Source organism: Paroedura picta, chromosome 1, assembly GCF_049243985.1.
Source record: "Paroedura picta isolate Pp20150507F chromosome 1, Ppicta_v3.0, whole genome shotgun sequence".
In the NCBI taxonomy this organism is placed as follows: Eukaryota; Metazoa; Chordata; class Lepidosauria; order Squamata; family Gekkonidae; genus Paroedura; species Paroedura picta.
The window spans coordinates 147,666,702-147,685,399 of NC_135369.1; the positions used below are offsets into that span (position 1 = coordinate 147,666,702).

General features: G+C 40.2%; 1 protein-coding gene across 1 annotated transcript in view; it reads left to right on the plus strand.

Annotated features, from left to right (window-relative positions):
* Window positions 1-18,698, plus strand: part of LOC143822494 (protein eyes shut homolog) — a 672,231-nt gene that overhangs the window by 145,975 nt on the left and 507,558 nt on the right. The window contains exons 11-13 of the mRNA XM_077307707.1: window positions 9,049-9,220; window positions 9,756-9,834; window positions 18,377-18,576. Of these exons, the coding sequence (XP_077163822.1) occupies window positions 9,049-9,220; window positions 9,756-9,834; window positions 18,377-18,576 (451 nt within the window). The remainder of the gene's footprint in view (window positions 1-9,048; window positions 9,221-9,755; window positions 9,835-18,376; window positions 18,577-18,698) is intronic.

The following is an 18,698-nucleotide window of genomic DNA, read 5'->3' on the forward strand; positions in this document are numbered from 1 at the left end:
AGAAGGAGAAGAAGAAGAGTTGGTTCTTATATGCTGCTTTTCTCTCCCTAAAGGAATCTCAAAGCAGCTTACAATCGCCTTCCCTTCCCTCACCCCACAACTGGTAGGTGAGGCTGAGAGAGCCCTGATATTACTGCTCAGTGCTGTGCAGAGCCCAAGTGCTGGTTGCATGTGGGGAAAGAGTAGGGAATCAAACCCGGCTCGCCAGATTAGAAGTCCACACTCTTAACCACTATACCAATCTGGATATGCCATCCAGTTGTTAATTTGCTTTCAATTCTGCAGTCATATGCATTGATTATCAGTGGCTGTTTTTTTATCATCATAATCAATATGATTTTTATTCAAGAAGACACCAACCTTTAAATTTTTTTACCTGTCATTTGCAATTAATTTCACAATGCTTTAAAACTACTTCAAGTTGTGCAGTAGTTTAATGTTAACTGTTGTGGGGTGCCTATATTAAGTAGCCAGTTTACGTGGTGGAAACTCTACACCTTCCCAGAACGGCCACACACTGCATAGAAAAAAAACCATTCCCTCTACCATTTTTGCCTCTAGCAGTGTAGATGAGTGGACTGATGTGAATAACAACTATGTAAAAGGTTGTTTTTTAAAGGATTTTGAAAAAGATGTAATTCTATGCTCAGTTCTAATGTAATTAGCTTAATAAAGCACATGGCGAGAAACCTTTCTTATTGTAAACCTCACCAAGAAAACAAACACAATTTCCCGTCATGTTGCAGGACTTCAAACTGAGGAGAGGAGTATCATCAACTGATTACAAAGCCATTAGGTCTGCTAAGCTCATTAAAGTTAGTGCTGGAAGAAATAACACAAGCATCAGGGTGGGAGATTGTGTTAAAAGGGGGGGAGATGCCCAAAAGAGATGCTTAACTGAAATTATTTTATTTTATGGACATTTCTGCAAGAAGAGACACACATTAATGTGAAAGCAGAAAGAGAGAGAGAGAGAGTAGTACAACAGAACTCCATTCCACTTCCAATGAACAGCAAAGGAAGGACTGAGATGAAAGATATATTCTAAATAAATAAAATATACAATGCTGCAAGGTGGCTTGAACAAGGGCTTTGTGAATGTTGAAAAAATGCATGGCAGACTGTACTGAAGCTGTGAAATAATTAGGAAGAATAGTCTGGAGACAGAGCCTTCGGAAAATAAAAGCATGATTTGTTGTTCTTAGTTGTAGTCATGTCCGACCCATCGTGACCCCATGGACAATGATCCTCCAGGCCTTCCTGTCCTCTACCCTTCCCTGGAGTCCATTTAAGTTTGCACCAACTGCTTCAGTGACTCCATCCAGCCACCTCATTCTCTGTCGTCCCCTTCTTCTTTTGCCCTCAATCGTTCCCACCATTAGGCTCTTCTCCAGGGAGTCCTTCCTTCTCATGAGGTGGCCAAAGTATTTGTTTCATCTTCAGGATCTAGCCTTCTAAGGAGCAATCCAGGCTGATCTCCTCTATGAGTGACTCGTTTGTTCGCCTTGCAGTCCAAGGGACTCGCAAGAGTCTTCTCCAGCACCAGAGTTCAAAAGCCTCAATTCTTTGACGCTCGGCTTTCCTCATGGTCCAACTTTCGCAGCCATACATTGCAACTGGGAAGACCATATCCTTGACTAGACGCACTTTCATTGGCAGGGTGATGTCTCTGCTTTTTAGGATGCTGTCTAGATTTGCCATAGCTTTCCTCCCCAGGAGCAAGCGTCTTTTAATTTCTTTGCTGCAGTCCCCATCTGCAGTGATCTTGGAGCCCAGGAAAATAAAATCTGTCACTACTTCCATTTCTTCCCCATCTATTTGCCAGAAATTGAAAGATGCCACGATCTTCGTTTTCTTGATGTTGAGTTTCAAGCCAACTTTTGCACTCTCCTCGTATGCTGGCAGTTTGATCTCTAGTTCCTCTGCCTCTTCGAAATCTTGCCTGTACTTCTGGAAGTTCTCACGCCACATATTGCTGGAGCCTAGCTTGTAGGATTTTGAGCATAACTTTGCTAGCATGAGAAATTAATGCAATGGTGCGGTAGTTGCAGTAGTTTGAACATTCTTTGGTGTTGCCCTTCTTTGGGATTGCAATGTAAACTGACCTTTTCCAATCCTGTGGGCACTGTTGAGTTTTCCAAATCTGCTGGCATATTGAGTGTAGCACTTTTACTGCATCATCTTTTAAGATTTTGAATAGTTCAACTGGATTGCTGTCACCTCCACTAGCTTTATTGTTGCTCAGGCTTCCTAAGGCCCATTTGACTTCACATTCCAGGATGTCTGGCTCCAGGTCAATGACTACCCCTACGTGGTTATCAGGGATGTTAACCTCAATCTTGTATAGTTTTTCTGTGTAATTTTGCCACCTTTTAAAATCTCTTCTGCTTCTGTTAGGTCCCTAACATTTTGGTCCTTTATCATACCCATCTTTGCATGAAATGTTCCCTTCATATCTCCAATGTTTTTGAAGAGATCTGTGGTCCTCCCTATTCTATTGTTTTCTTCTATTTGTTTGCATGTTCATTTAAGAAGGCATTCGTATCTCTTCTAGCTATTCTCTGGAATTCTGTATTCAGTTGGGTGTATGTTCCTCTTTCTCGCTTGCCTTTCACATCCCTTCTCTCCTCAGCTATTTGTAAAGCTTCCTCAGACAGCCATTTTGCTTTCTTGTATTTCTTTTTCTTTGGGATGGTTTTAGTTGCTGCCTCTCGTACAATGTTGCGAACCTCCGTCCATAGTTCTTCTGGCACGCTATCAAATCTAATTCCTTAAATCTATTTGTCACCTCTACTATATATTTGTTAGGGATATGATTTAGTTCATACCTGAGTGGCCTAGTGCTTTTCCCTACTTTCTTCAATTTGAACCTAAATTGGACCCTAAACTCTATGGACAGGTTCAAAAGGAAAAAGCATGATAGCAAGTCCCTATCACGTGAAGGGGCAGCTGAAGTATGAAAGAAAATCTGCTGGTATAAAAAGTTGGGGTTTTTTCAACAAATCTAATATTGTTTAATAAATTGAAATAACATTTATTCTCCTGGTATTTAAAATGGAAATGTTTAATGGATAAAAATATATCTACCTCTCACCTAGGCACTATCTAATTTAGACACAGTATGTAATAATTTAAAAGCAGTTACATCCAGAACTGGGTGGGTGGCAGGATACTGCTACATGATTTCAGGCATGGTTTTTAGTAGCTTCTATTTTTCAATAATATGTTGCTCGTAAGGGCTAGAAAAACTGCCATAGTCCATAGTCCTGCACAGAGTTAGGCTGATGAGAGTCAAGCAGCCTAAGTATGCACAGGGTTTCTGCTGAGCTCTCTTATGCTGTAGCATCTTATTTAACCCCAGCCATTTTCAAACCAGCTGTTACTCGATCCATAATTAGCAGCATCTGATTTAGAGGTAAACACCTCTGAGGAAAATTGTGGACCTGGAAACTTGCATTATAATGAAAATCTTAAGAGACTAGGATAACCCAAGCACAGAGAAATATGTGATATGAGTACAATAGTGAGCTGTGAGGTAACAGAAAACTCTTATTATTGCCAAAACCAACTAATTCTAGAAAACAATATGTATTTTGAAACCTTGACCTTGCACACTACTGTTTATTAAGCTATAAGTTTTACATTTGGATTTTCAGCTCTCTATCACATTTCTCTTCCCTGGATTTATTTATTTTTAGGGAAAGCAGGATATAACTATTGTGAATAAATAAATAGTTTTCATAAAGATAGCATCGCATTCAAATCCTTGAATAAAATCTTGTAGATAGATGTTTCCCCCCTTTTTTAATTGTCATGCACTTGCCTATTATGAGGCTCATTTGCCACCTTGACACCCATTCATCCAGTCTTGACAGATCCTCTTAATCTCCTCTCAGTTCTCCCTGGTTCTTACTGCCCTGAACAACTTAGTGTTATCCGCAAACTTAATCACTTCACCGTTGACTCTCAACTTCAAATCATTAACGCATAAGTCAAAACCTATTACCAGGCCCTGGGATATGCCACTGCTTACCACCTCCACTGTGAAAACTGCCCATGTATACTCACTTCATTTTTCCTGTTAATTAAGCAACTTCTAATCCAGAGGACTTGTCTTCTTGCCCCATGATTACGGAGTTTACTTCAGAGTCTTTGATGAGGAGCTTTATCAAAAGCATTCTGGAAGGTTAGGTAAGCAACATTTACTGGGTCGCCATTGTTGGTTCATCCCCTTAAGATATCTCTAAAAGGTTAGTGAGACACCACCTTCCTTTACAGAATCCTGATTCTTCCTCTGTCTTATCAATGTGTCTAAGAATTCTGTCTTTAGTAGTGGCTTTCACCAATTTATCCAATATTGACATTAGACTGACCAGCCTGTAATTTCTCAGATCTCTTCTAGAACCATTTTAAAGATGAGGTTTACAATAGCTGCTTTCTAACCCTCAGGAATGGAGGCAGATTTTAGTGATACATGGCTAATTTTTATCAGGAGATCTACTAGTTCACATTTGAATTCTTTTTGAACCCATTTACAAAGTAAAACACACATACACACGTGCATGATAAAATTTCACTAGTACACAAAATAAGGCAGTTTCACATTTCCTACTTGCTGTTAAAAAACCTGTTCATAAGGCTGAGCAGGTGGAAACAGATTCAAGAGGGTAGCTGAGTTGATCTGAAGCAGCAGAACAAATTTAGAGTCCAGTGGCATCTTTAAGACCAACAAAGTTTATATAAGGTATGAGCTTTTGTGTTCACACACACATCTTCAGATACAATATTGTGACATTGTAACTGAGGGAGTATGTGTGAACACAAAAGCTCATACTTTATATAAACTTTATTGGTCTTAAAGCTGCTACTGGACTCTAAATTTGTTCAGGTGGAAACAGCAATTAAAAGAGAATCCATCAGTGTTTCCTTCATCCAAAGTTGAAGTCAAATGAAAGATGACCTTATAAATTACTTTGTTATTCATGTAAGGCCTGTGTATCCGCGGATCATTTTTAATTCCTGTAAGACCTGTGTATCTGGTAAATATCTTCATTATGCTGTGTACTTTCTCCTTATATATGTGATCTGGTCATTTCTATTTCATTGTCTGAGGACGTGTGCTGCGTTTACCCCTTGAATACATCCTTGTTGGGCTTAAAGGTGCCATTGGACTCAAAAGATTTTTTTAAATGTTAGGCTTGTAGCAGTTGTAGAATTATCCAGGAAACTCTAAAATCTCTGTGACCGGAAGGTCAGCAAACAGTGGCCTCTTGATTAAATCCAGGTGTTTGGGGTGCCACCCAGCTGCCAGCCTCAGGAGCAAAAGGTGAGTTTGTGGAGATAGTAAGTCTTGATAGCAATGGGATTTAAAATGTCTTCATGGTGGGGCCTTGGCCTGCTAACCCCCATAACTTCTCAACCCCCCATAAACTTGTCAAGCTGACTGGCTTAAAATCTAAACAGTGTTCCAGTGAGTAAATCAGGGATGAAGGAGGGGAGGATTTTATAATGGGCAGCAGAGTTATTTATTTACTTTACTGCCTTAGTTGCTACTCTGAGTTGCTCCCACATTCCCTAAAATATTGCAGCAAATCTTGAGGCGTATCTCATAGGATACATGCTAATTTGTTAGTATCCTTAAAAATATCACCACTCCACAAGACTGTGTAACTGTCACCATTGGTTTGTTTCAATTAGTTATGAATTTGTTCTGGGCTGGTTGATTCATTGACACTATCATATTACACAATCAGCCTGCTTCAGAATTTATCTTTGTGTCATTATTTCTCCTTCTGTTACTCTAACTGATTTGACGTTTTATGGGAACCCCCCCCCCCAGTTTCACTCATTTTTTAAAATGAGGAAATACTTTTCTAGTCAATGCAATTATACACTGATGCAGAGAAATCCGCTCAAGAGCTAGCATTTCCCCTTTAAATATTCCTGATAAAATTGCAAAATTTGTGCAGTTTGTGATAATGATTAACAATCCTACAGATGTCATTAGGAATAGTAAATGACTGGGCTTGCATATGAGACCTCCAATTTTCAAGACACGAACCTCCGCATTGTATGCTAGACGGTCCATTAGCTAAGCTACTGAAATGGACATCACCTTTGAAAGTCTACATAATGAAGAAATCTGAGATATGTCTCTGGATATGACCAGTTATATCCCTGCTTCCCTTAACTCTGATAGTTCATTTCAATTCAGAGAGTGTCCCTATAAGATCTGCCTCTGTCAGCTTATAGGAGAAAAATCGCCATTGAAGAAAACTTAGTATTAAAAAAATTAAAGTCAGAATAATTTGCTGCATATTATTTGCTCTTGTTTAATCTGGTTGAAAGACACTGGCTGTGTATCTTGACAACTGGCAGCACCTAAGAACTGTACAGATGTGAAGAGAGATTGTCATTCTGGCCTCAGTAAACATTGTGCCCTCGCTGCTTAGAGCTTGAGTGAAAGTTGTTTCCTTAGGATTGGAGTTTACGTGTAGTGGTATAACCAAACATCACAGATACAGAGTGACTCTTCTTTTGAAGTCCTGTCCCCTGCAAACTTGACACTATAGAAGGATTTTCAGCCTTCTGATGAAAGGAAGAGAACGACTTCAAAAGAAAGTCTTTGGAGTTGATACAGGTGAAGTACAAGCTCAAAGGAGAGAGTATTATAGAGTTCCCCTGCTTTGTCTGGATACTGACACTATTTTATCGCCTCTTCTTTACAACAGTAAATCAAGGAAGCATCCTGCTGGAATTTGACTTATATGTATTACTGGCCTTCAGGGGGAAAGTAGCTGGTGTTTATGAATGCTGTGGTAATCCAGGAAATTGGATTTTCATTGGTGATATCGTAATTCCATCGGTGTCTTGAATTTGTTTTCTGTTCCATTCTGTCCGGTCCATGAGGTGGAGGGATTGGTTGTGGGAGACAGAAACACTTTTACAAGCTATCCTGGGACAGGGTTGGGGACTATTTATGTGAATGCCCATTTGATTAAAAACAGTGGACAGCATGTGTTTTGGATGCATATCCAAATGAATATCTAATTTCCCCCTTCACTTCCTCAAAACAAGGACATCTAAGACATTCTGTAGAGTTTCTGAAGGTATTATGAGGAGAAGCAGAAAGATATCACACATTTCTACTGGTGCTATATAACTGAGCATACCGGTCTACTTAATCATATTTATATAGAGGTTTTATATATCTGTACAGCTATAACAGTGTCTTAATGCTATATCTGTTAGTTTTCCCCATTAAGAATACCAGGAGGAAGGAGAAGGGGATGTTCTGTTTCCTCAATGAGCATGAATGGGTTGATTTGTGCTGTGATTGATGCTTCTTATGGTCAGCAAAATCATGGACAGGTGCTTAGAGAATTCTGAATAACCCAAGCCCTCTTTCTTAATCAAAAATTTTAGCTAACAAGCAATCTATCATACTGTTTCCAATACAGCATGTAATTACTAAATGAATGAAACAGTGTACAATTATAGAAATGTCAAGGTTCTGGTACTTTTTCTCATTAACAAAAACAATGAAACATTATTATTATTATGAATTCAATCCTTGCAGTATTTTAATGTCTTCAGACAGGCCTAGACAGCAGCATTTGTTAAAAATAAACAAATTAGGTAAGCAAACTTATAGCATTTTAAAAGGGGACTTTGAAGAATTAACACTGCAGTGGGTTGCCAATGGAGAACAACACTGGGCATGATGAGCATGAGGCTGTGCGTTGCCATCAGCTCATTGCGGTGTGGGAGGGGTTGGGTGTGTGGGCCTATTTAAAGCCACCACATGCATTCGCCCGGCCTCTCCGGACCATCCGCAATCAGAACAGCTTCCCTCCCGCCCACCCTTGTTATCGGTTTAGATGTCGTGTTCAGTATTTGGATTTTCATGTTCTATTTTGTCGCAGCTGCAGTATAGGCACGGTGGGAGCCTGTTGGAAGGGAGTGCAGTCTGCAAACTGGACTCCCTGGAGTTGGAGAGTCCAGCTGACATATGGGCACAGCCTACTCGTCTGGGAGCTCTTACAGACTCTTTCCGCACTAGGGATATCGTTTGGATTTGCATTTTTAAAGGGTCAAGTTTTTTGTCTGTTTCCACACTGCAATTTGCCTCTTTGAGCACAGACCTAAATTGCCCCCTCACTTGCCCTGGAGCAAAGGGATCCCCAGAAAACCATTTTTCATTTTTTAAAGCAGGGACTAATGGGGTCTAATTCAGGGCTACCAAATACGGATAGGCACGCATGGATAGGTTTTTTCCCATACCTTTTTTCCCCATCTTTGTTTTCATTGTACCTCTTAATTCCACCATCCTGCACGGGTGACCGCTTCCCCCCTTTCCCCAAAGTGTCCGAAATGTAATTTTTAAAAATAAACCCTGAGTTATAATGTTATAACATCATTGCAAGACTTGCTTTTTTAAAAACTCAGAAACAGTGTTGTAATACAGTCGCCCCTTTTAAAATTGCATAAATGATCTCAACCTCACATACCTCTCGGGGTGTCTGTTGTGGGGAGAAGAAGGGTAGGAGGTTGTAAGCTGCTCTGAGGCTCCTTCTGGTATTAAAAAACAGGATACAAAAAAAAAAGCTCTTCTCTATAAAGTAGGCAACCACTATACTTTCTTACATGCTACTGTGGTTTTCAAAGGGCTCTCATGGCCACCTTACAGTGTTGAAGTGTTGAGCCTGCCAAGGGGTTCATAAGGCAGTTTGGCTTAATTACACCAGCAGATGACTGAGTTAGAATCATAGAATCATAGAATAACAAAGTTGGAAGTGACCTCCTGGGTGATCTAGTCCAACCTCTTGCACTATGCAGGACACTCACAACCCTATTGCTCATCCACTCTAATGTGCCACCCCCTTGAATCTTCACAGGATCAGCCTCTCTGTTGCATATTTTCCTTTGTTTGTATGCTTGTTTGTTGACAGAGAGGTTCCTCGTGGAGAATAAAAATAAAGTCCATGGATAAATACTTGTTTTTAAACTGTGTAGCCTTATGTTTGTGCTATTTGTACATTTTCCCAGGAAACCAATGTGAAACTGATATAGATGAATGTCTCTCAGCACCGTGTCGGAACAATGGAAGCTGCGTTGATGGTGTCAACTACTATAAATGCCAGTGCATAAGTGGTTATATTGGAACAAACTGTGAAACAAATGTTGACGAATGCTCATCAACACCTTGTCTCCATGGAAGGTGGTGGCTTTTATTTTTACTATTATTACCTCTGAAGTGTGGGGGGCACAAGATCTAGCAACATTTCAGATTTAATGTCAGAGATAGTTGTAGAAGATACTTCAAGTTATGCTGTTCCATAAAAAGTAAAAGAATACAGGCACAGTTAAGGGATGACAGATGTTGCCAGTTTAAACTAATGCAATATAGTGGTACAGTATTTCATTTCGTCTTTCATTTCTGTGCAATAACATAAAGTAGTATTCAATAACTGTGAATTAATTAGATTTTAATATACTTATAAGTAGCTGCTCAGGCTTTATATACCAGAAGGCTGGGAGAGGAATCCCCTGTTTGGCATGTGTGTAGATGTTATCAGATTCTTTGGGAAGAGAATTGTAACTTCAACCTAATAAAGATTATTATTAGAATAATGCCTGTGAAGCCTAATAGGGTGTACTCAGAATCAGGCTGTGATTGGTGAATGGCCACAACACTAATACAACAATAGAACATGTTTAATGAATGGTGTATAAAACAGGCCTTTCTTTTTCAGATGTGTTGACCATGTAAATGGGTATCAGTGCATCTGTGAAGCTGGGTGGATCAGCTCAAGATGTGAAATCAACGCTAATGTAAGTCTTCTCATTAAAATGGGGTGTCAGAACATATAAAATTAAGAATCAATTCTTTTTGTGTAAAGAAACTGCAGCCTCATCCTAAGAACTTCCTCGAAATCTGCACTTAATCCAGTTGATCTACCGTTATAGCTGTGACAGTTGGCACATGGGTACAGAATTCCAACAGCCTGGTCACCTGTAGCCTTAGCCTCATCAGGCCCATTGTCTTGGAAAGAGAGAAGAGCATGTTTATAGTTTCTTTCCAACCGTGTTAAGACTAAGTGGGCTGAGCTGCAGAGGTTCGTTTGCTGAGAAACACATGAAGCTGTTTATTTAGAGTCCAGTAGCACCTTTAAGGCTAACAAAGTTTTATTCAAGGTATGAGTTTCTGTGTGCACACATCCTTCTTCGGATACCATATAATGGGATACAAACAAATCCAAATTGCTGTTTGTTCCTATTCACCTCTGGAATCAACCATTTTCATTATGCTGCATGTTAATTTACTCTCACACTCTACCTTTAAGTTTAAACTGATTACTTACATTCCATGACACTGTATGTGAGGAAGTGTGCGTTCACATGAAAGCTCATACCTTGAATAAAACTGTGTCGGTCTTAAAGGTGCCACTGGATTCTAAATTTGTTCTGCTGCTTCAGACCAACATGGCCACCCACTTCAATCTATGAAGCTGTTTATGTTTGTCACTCAGAGTTGTAAAGGAAAAGAGCTTTCAGCTACACACCGTATGACTGCTACAGTGCTGTTCAAGCTTCCCTTTCAATTATTAGGGGGAGAATAGTTAAATATTCAATAGACTGACAACTGCTAGAAGAAGCAGTTATCAGCTCTTGGTCCCCTGTGCATTTAGCTCTCTCCTGTCCTTTCTAATTTGCTTCTTTTGCCCCCAAGATAATCCCTCCCCCCTTCGGGAATGAAAGCTGAACACGGTTTTCATCTCCTAAAGGCACTAGAGAGGAATACTCTAAGGGAGCTTGGCAGGCAAGGCAAAATGCTATTAGGCTTGAATTGCATCAGTAGACACAAACAGGATACAGGGTAATTACAATAAGGCTAAACAATGAGAAACATGATGAAAAACATAACTAGTACTCTTGGTGAGTTTAATAGAGATAATTTTCTAGGTTAGGTCCTAGAAAGAAGAACCGCATGAGTGGCATTAGTTACACAAATAGCTGAGAGGTAAAGAGGGGGAAAGTAGATAGAGAAAAAGAAGATGCTACTTGAAGCCCTGACCTGGATAGCCCAATGCTGTCAGATCTTGGAAGCTAAGCAGGGTTTGTCCTGACTAGTATTTGGATGGAAGGCCACGGTGGCTCACAAATCACAATGAAACCCCCAAGATGCCATCCTCCAAATGAAGCATTAAAAAAGTTCAATAAATAAAATGGTCTATAGTGTCTCCTACAGCTCATTCTGTAGAGTGGGTTTTGTTAAGCAGGGAAACAGCCCATAGGTGGTGACTTGAGCACATTAGTAGGCACACAGGGACATATGAGAAGACATAGTTTTTTAATTGAAGGTCATGTGTTGGTCCTAGAAAGAAGAAAGGGATAGGAAGATGCTTGGAAAAGCATTACAGTTATAATGGACAATATTTATTCATTTATTTATTTAGATTTCCATACCGCCCATTTCTTTGCAGCTCTGGGCGGTTTACACTGAACATTATATAACATTATATATGAGTGGGACTGGCATGTTGTCCTGAAAATTGGTGGCTGGAGTTGATAAGTCATTGAGAACTGATTAAGGATCCCGAGGTGTGGAATATGAAATGGAAGTGGAATATGAGCAAAGGAACACCCCACTGGATCAGGAAAGCCTTTGTTGAAGGCAGTTTGAAACACACCTACAAAGATCGTGGCCACCATAGAATACTGATACTCCTCTTTGTTTATATAATAGAGCTACAGGGGACAAAGATATTGGATTTCTTGGATTAATCAAGTAGATACAAGCTAAGAAACCGTTTGACTATGCTGATTGCCTAGTAACTCATATTATTTGCAGTATTAAATATTTGTAAAGTTTGATAATAATTTTATTCAACTCCATTTACCACTAAACAATCAGCAATCTTTTGAATTCCTCATTTATTTGTTTGTTTATTTTTGAAGCTCTGCTACTGCATAAGGCTATCCTTCCAGATAAATAAATAAAATATACTCAGTGCTCCGGACTGGAGACATAGTATGCAACCAGATGCACATTGTATCTTGCGACAGTCAAGTCTTGTTCTCTTGTGACAGCTCTTATAGTGTGCTTAGTAAGGTGTTTGTGCTAGCCCAACCCCATGTTCTTTTGACAGTTACCCAGACTACCAGCTGCAATGGAAGCATTCTGTAACATCTGAACTGAGAGAGGGTCAAGGATGCTGAAGCAGCACTCCTAGTTCCTGAAATGGGTGTCATCTGCACAAGCCCTTTCACTCTGTGTTATTTGATGTTTTGTGTTACTTCTTTAAAATACACCCCTATGTAATTATCTCTAGTTAATGTTTGTTACTTTCTTTAGGGAGCTTGACTTATTTGATTTTCCATTCCCATTTGTTCCAAAAGAGGCATTACGTTTTCTGCCGACCTTGTAACTTAATTCATTAAGGAACATATGCTGATTCCTGCTGTACTACTAGCAGAATTGTTTTATGTCTGCGTTTTTCTCCAAGTTAATGGGAGTTTTCCAATATAAACTTTGCTTGCACATAATACGGAAGACTTCCTGAATTATTTGAAACTTTGATTATTTTTGTTGCTCCTTCAGTAGGAGACTTCAGCATGTGGCTAAATGTCTCCCACTGAAATAATTGAAACTCACAAACCTTTCAGTGTATCTGGACTGTACCCTTTGTTTTAAATACCATTATAGATTTTGATCTTGCTGTTATAGATATTAATAACAGTTTTGAAAGCAAGAGCTAATCTTGAGTTCTGTTTACTGAAGGTCAGATTTGCAGTACAATCCTATGCAGTGTGGCTATAATAATAAAATACAGCACAATTTTGTGAGCTGTAGTAAAGGGATCAATGCCACCTAATCTTTACCCAGTCTACCTTCTATCGTTTGGGGAAGAAGGACATACATGAAACTGCTGGGAGAAAGGAAAGATGGGAAGCTATTCCTGTTAATGGATGGCCATCCATCAACACTGCCAGACTGTCTGGCTAGATGCTTGGAGGCCATGGTGGAGTCAAGTGGAGTCAGCTGAAATTGGATCCAGTCAAGACTGAGGTCCTCTAGAGCAGGGGTAGTCAACCTGTGGTCCTCCAGATGTTCATGAACTACAATTCCCATGAGCCCCTACCAGCATTTGCAGTTCATGAACATCTGGAGGACCACAGGTTGACTATTCCTGCTCTAGATGGGTCAGTATGCAGAAGAACAGTTGGCGCAGCCTCCAGATTTTGATGGAGCTCAAATAACACCAATGTGTTCTGTCAGGAGCCTGGGTGTGATACTGGATGCCTCCCATTTAGTGGAAGCCCAGATCATAAATGTCGCTCGCCTGGTGGTTTCCCATCTTTGCCAGGCATGGCAACTTTCACCCTATCTCTTATTTTTGGATTAAACCAGAGTAATCCATGTAACAGACACCTCTGGATTAGACTTTGGCAACTTGCTCCATTTAGAGCTTCCCTTGAGACTGTTCCAGAAACTCTAACTAGTTCAAAATGTGAAAGTATGAATATTTATAGGAACCCACTAGAGGTGGGTATTCACCACTATTCACCCAACTGTATTTGCTCCAGATTGGAGACTAAATCAAGGTTCAAGGTTTTGGTACTAACCTTTGAAGCCCTAAATGGTCTGGGACCGGCATAATTGTAGGATTACCTCGTTCACTGTGCCACCCAAAGAGTACTATGGTCAGTCAAACAAGACCTGCTCAGGACCCCCAGCCCAAAGGAAGTGAGTTTGGTCATGAATAGGGCCAGGACTTTGTCAACCTTGGTCTCAGCTTGGTAGAATGCTCTGCTGAAAGAGAGGAGGGCCCTCTGGGACCTTAACCAGATCTGTAGTGCCTGCAAGACAGAGCTGTTCCACCAGGCTTATGGCTGAGGCTCAAATGGACCATCAGGAAGCACTGGCCTCACTGCTGAAACCGAGAAAAGATAAGCCCTCCAAGGACCTTGAACCTTCCACCCAGCCCAAATGAAGAAGTGGGCTAGTGTATAGTTTAAGAAGGTTTTAATGTGACTCCGTTATTATTAATTTGATATTTTAAGCCATGTTGTTACCCGCCTTCAGCTATCTAGGGAGGGTGGAATACACAAAGTTTTATTTTTATTTTATTTTTAAGTTTCCACAAGCTCAATCCAAAAGCTTTAAAAATATATTTTGGGGAGGATATTGGGGAGCCCAGGAAGTCTCTGTAGTCTCGTAGGTATTTAGCAAGTGAAGTGCAAAAGCATAATATGGTTGAATAACAAGATACGTTCAGCTAGCACCATGGTTTCCCAATGCTTGCTAGGATGATCTTCCCTTTCCTCTTTCCTACCACCCAATGATCTTTATCAAATAAAATCTCTCCCTTGTTACTGGTGTCCTTGAGATAATACAGATAGGGTGGGATGCAAATACATAAAAACTTAGTAGCACTAGTAGTATCAAAGTTTATCATACGTATTTTTGACTTGGCAAATATTGTACTGACTTCTTTCATGATGGTCACCCTCTCCTCGGCACTGACGTAATTGTTACCACTGGCAGGACGTGCCATGGTGCATGGTCATTTCTTGCAGCCAATAAATAGTCTCTGTGCTCTATGAGCACAGTGATTTTTACATGAAAAGTCAGAAGCTTTGTTGTTGTTGCTGTTCTGAAAAGGCTAAAACACATTGATTTCAGTGGTGATTGTTAAAGAACTGCTTAACTCTCTTACTGAAATGGTGGGGTTTAAAAGTGCCGTGCTTGAGCTGAAATGTACCTGGTTAACCCTGAGCACTTCAGCAATTGTTGCCATCTCACAGTGATTACTACCAGTAATTCTTTACATCTGAGAAGGTAAAAGCAAATGTCAGCCTTCTCTGGAAATTACCATTCAGTCTCTAGAGGCAGATTGTGTGCATATTTATTTGCAAGCAAGTGTAACTCTGATCAGTCAGGTTTACTCATAAGCAACTATGCACAAAATTGAAAGCTGTTTATAGAAGGTGTCCTCTTGGCACATAGGACAATGAAACGTATTATGTATGCAGCCTGAACTGCTCCTGTACTGAACACCTGCTTTTTTATTCCCAGTTTCATTTATAGCTTTGATCCTTCTCAGTGATTTTTATACTTTCTCCTATGAACTATTATTTTAGGTTGATTTGTTCCCCATAAATTTTGTAGGGAATGTAGAAGAGAACAAAGCTAAAAAAAATAGTTTGAAGTGCTAACAAGCTACTGGAAACTGGGAGGGGGAATGAAAGAAGGCATCTATTTTCAGCTAAGTTCAAACAGCAGACGGACTAGTTTCTTTTTTAAACTATTGACTTTGTGCTTCCTATTAAGTAGTTTAATTAATTTAGTGGAAGACTAATTTGTAAACCATAGGTTCAGAGTCTCTGGTAGTATATAAAGTACACTATACTTCCTATGGGACATATAATTCAATTACTTTATGTAATGTTTTCTAATAAAACATCTATATGTCCCAAAGGTGAGGGGGGAGGGCAGGTGGAGTTGTTTTCATACCAGGCCTCCTTGGATCTGGTATTTTCACTCTGTAAAAGGAACTGCAGTATCTGACTGAATACTCCTTGCTCTTGGCTTTCCTTAAAGTGCATTAGTTTGGAGAAGTTAGAAATGATACATCTGCTATTTGGCCCAAACAACAACAACAAAAAGAAATTAACTTTCTGAAACCTACTTTGATTATCTCCGCTTGGGTGACAGCAATTAACATAACTCATTTGGAGTGGAGACATCAATAGAATCCACAGATTCAAGGATAAGAACACTGCCTCATTTTACTAATTCCACTAATTGTGTTCTCCTGTAGTTTTGTCACAACAAACATTAAATGGCAAGGAGTTCCATTTTTGCCACTGCAGCACACTGGGTTGAAATTTTCTTTGAACTAGCCACTAGGACCCTAAGGTCTCTTCCCCCCCCCCTCCCCCAAACCTCAGGAACCTCAGACTCCATTAGCATATACTTGAAGTTCGAAGTTTTTCTTCCTATTTGCTTCACCTTATACTTACTTTCATTGGACTTCATTTGCCACAGTTGCCCCTTGCCCAATTTGTAGAGATCCTCCTGGAGCTCTTCACTGTCATCCTTAGGAACAGGCACAAACTGAACCATGAAGCAAAGTTCATCATAAGGTTTGCTTTGGTCATAATTCATGAACCGAATCTCATGACAAGTCTACTGTCAAAACCTCCACCAACTTTTTAAGCAGTTATTGGCAGTTTGTGGATAGGGCTGGGTTTCTTTTCTCTCTCTGTTTTACTTGTATTCATGTAAGATATGTCCAGTTGAAGATTCAAATTTGTGTGGCTTTTTTGGGGGGGGGCAGCGGTTCTGGTGCTTACTTTCTATGAGGACTATGAGGACTATTACTTTCTATGAGGAAAGCTATTGGAGGAAAGATAATGCCACCAATTTTTCACAGAACATAGGCCTGCCTATACTCTAAAGATACCCCTCCCAGATTTCAAGTGAATAGAAAAAGGGGTATGGTTTTACATACCCCCTTTTATAGAATCTGTACTCAAACAGTGACTGACTATATACATATTAACCTTTCTACTGAAAATGCTGTGTTTGTCATGTTTCCTTGTGGTTTGTTTCATGGTGAGGAACAAGAGGAGCAGCTTTTCTATTATTCCCTATGGGGGACTTGGGGGGGGGCAGGAGTGGCTTTTTTTTCAACTAAATGACACCAAAATTTCAGGAGAGTGGGGACTGCCTGCCCAATAAAGACCATGTGAGTTTGAAGTGAATTGGACCATGAAGTCCAGTTTTATGTGCTCCTGAACAAGTTCCCTCAGAAATTCTATTTTGGGGAGGTAAGAGAATGCTTTACCACCAGAATGGAGGGTGCAAAGGAGAATGGAAATATCCTGTAGCCTGTTGTTAAAGGTGACTTTCTGGGAGCCCCTCTGTGCTCCACTCTTCCAGGAACAAGTGGGGTTACCAACACACAGGTCCATTCCACACAGCGTTAATGTAGCTGAAGTGTTGCCATTGTGTAACACTATATATTTCTCGTTATTCAAGACGTCGTACATAATCAGCAACACTCCTGCAACACTCCCACAAAAATCGCTTCATTGTAGCGCTTTTTTGGGAATCCACAAAAGTGGGTTCACAAAAGTGGATTCCCCCTAAACAAACTGCTAGACTCTTGAGAACAACCTGTAACACATCCGGAAAAGACATGTGCGTTCACAATGTAGCGGTAGAAAGAATGTCCCTCCCTAATCTCTCGCACCCGCGCTTCCGGTGTCATTTCCCCCCCCTTAAACCAGCAAAAGCAACGAATAAGCGTTGCTTCATTGGTTGAAATCAGTCCACAAGCAAGTGTCTGTAAAGTTTCCAAGCACATACAGCCCACCCCCCCCACCCCCCTTCGACACTGCCCATAATTTCAGCCAGGAATAGCGGGGGGGGGATTATTTTTTTCTTTAAGAGTGTGCAAACGATTAAGCGCCAGCTCCTACACCAGCGGAAAAGGTCTCTCTGATACATGGAAGTAATGAATATGCGTTGCTACCGGTGTTTTCGAGTTTTTAAAAAAGAGTTCTTAAAGGTAAACACGAACACAACAGTTAACTGGCTGTTCTGGTTGATTGATGGCTAGGGGTGGGAGGAAGCGTGGAAAAACACTGCCTCCTCTGTTGCGATTTCAGCGAGACCGGAAACTTGTGTGTTAGGAGAACAGCGCTAGTGGGAGAGCCTTTTTTTTTCGATAGAAACAGCTGTGTGCTGCCACTTTTGTGTGCTGCTGCTACCTGCCGCTTTTGCCTGCATTGCTTTTCAATAGCGCTCAGACTTAGCGACATTGCCCTTTGTGTGGAATTGCCCACAGTGTTGCTGGTAACCCCCCCCCCCCAAATTGGAGGGGGACAAAACACAGATTGTTCCAGAATGGGGTTTCATTATATCACTGACCCTGGATTTGTATTACCATTCTCCCAAATCATTGTCACAACCTGAACCACTGATTTCTATGTGCATTTTCAGCATGGGAATTTCGCTATGCACACTCCTATACCTTATGTTAATTCCTCTGTTCTCTGTTCATTAACTGTTAACAGCATGTGTTTAATTAATAAGTCTTTTTTTGTTGTTCAATCTGCCCTTAATTTAAAATGTGGCATTACTCTGAAAAGGAAAGCTTTTCCCTTTACTAAAGAAGATCACAAGTTCTCTGTACCCTACTGTATAGATATCTGTACCCTACTGTACCCTCTGTACCCTACTGTATAGATATCTGCAATACCTACTGTATAGATATCTGCTATACCTACTGTATAGATATCTGATATACCTACTGTATAGATATCTGCAAACAATTTAAATCAGTGTCATTCATCTTTTTAGGAATGTGAATCAGCACCCTGTCTTAATGGAGGTTCTTGTCAAGATTTGGTCAATGCATTTGAGTGCATTTGCTTGAATGGATACACTGGTGAATTTTGTGAAGTTGATATTGACATTTGTGCTGAACCTCTCCTGAACTCATCCCACTGTTTCAATGATGGTAAATGTGTTGACGGCCCTGGAAGAACTTTTCATTGCAGGTCAGTAGTCTTCTTGCCTGTAAAAAGAATGACCAATATACATGGCTGTTAAGGAAAAGGAGGGGAAGTTTGTTACAGGGTCATGTTTATAACAAATTGAATTTCATGCCATTTTAAGGAGG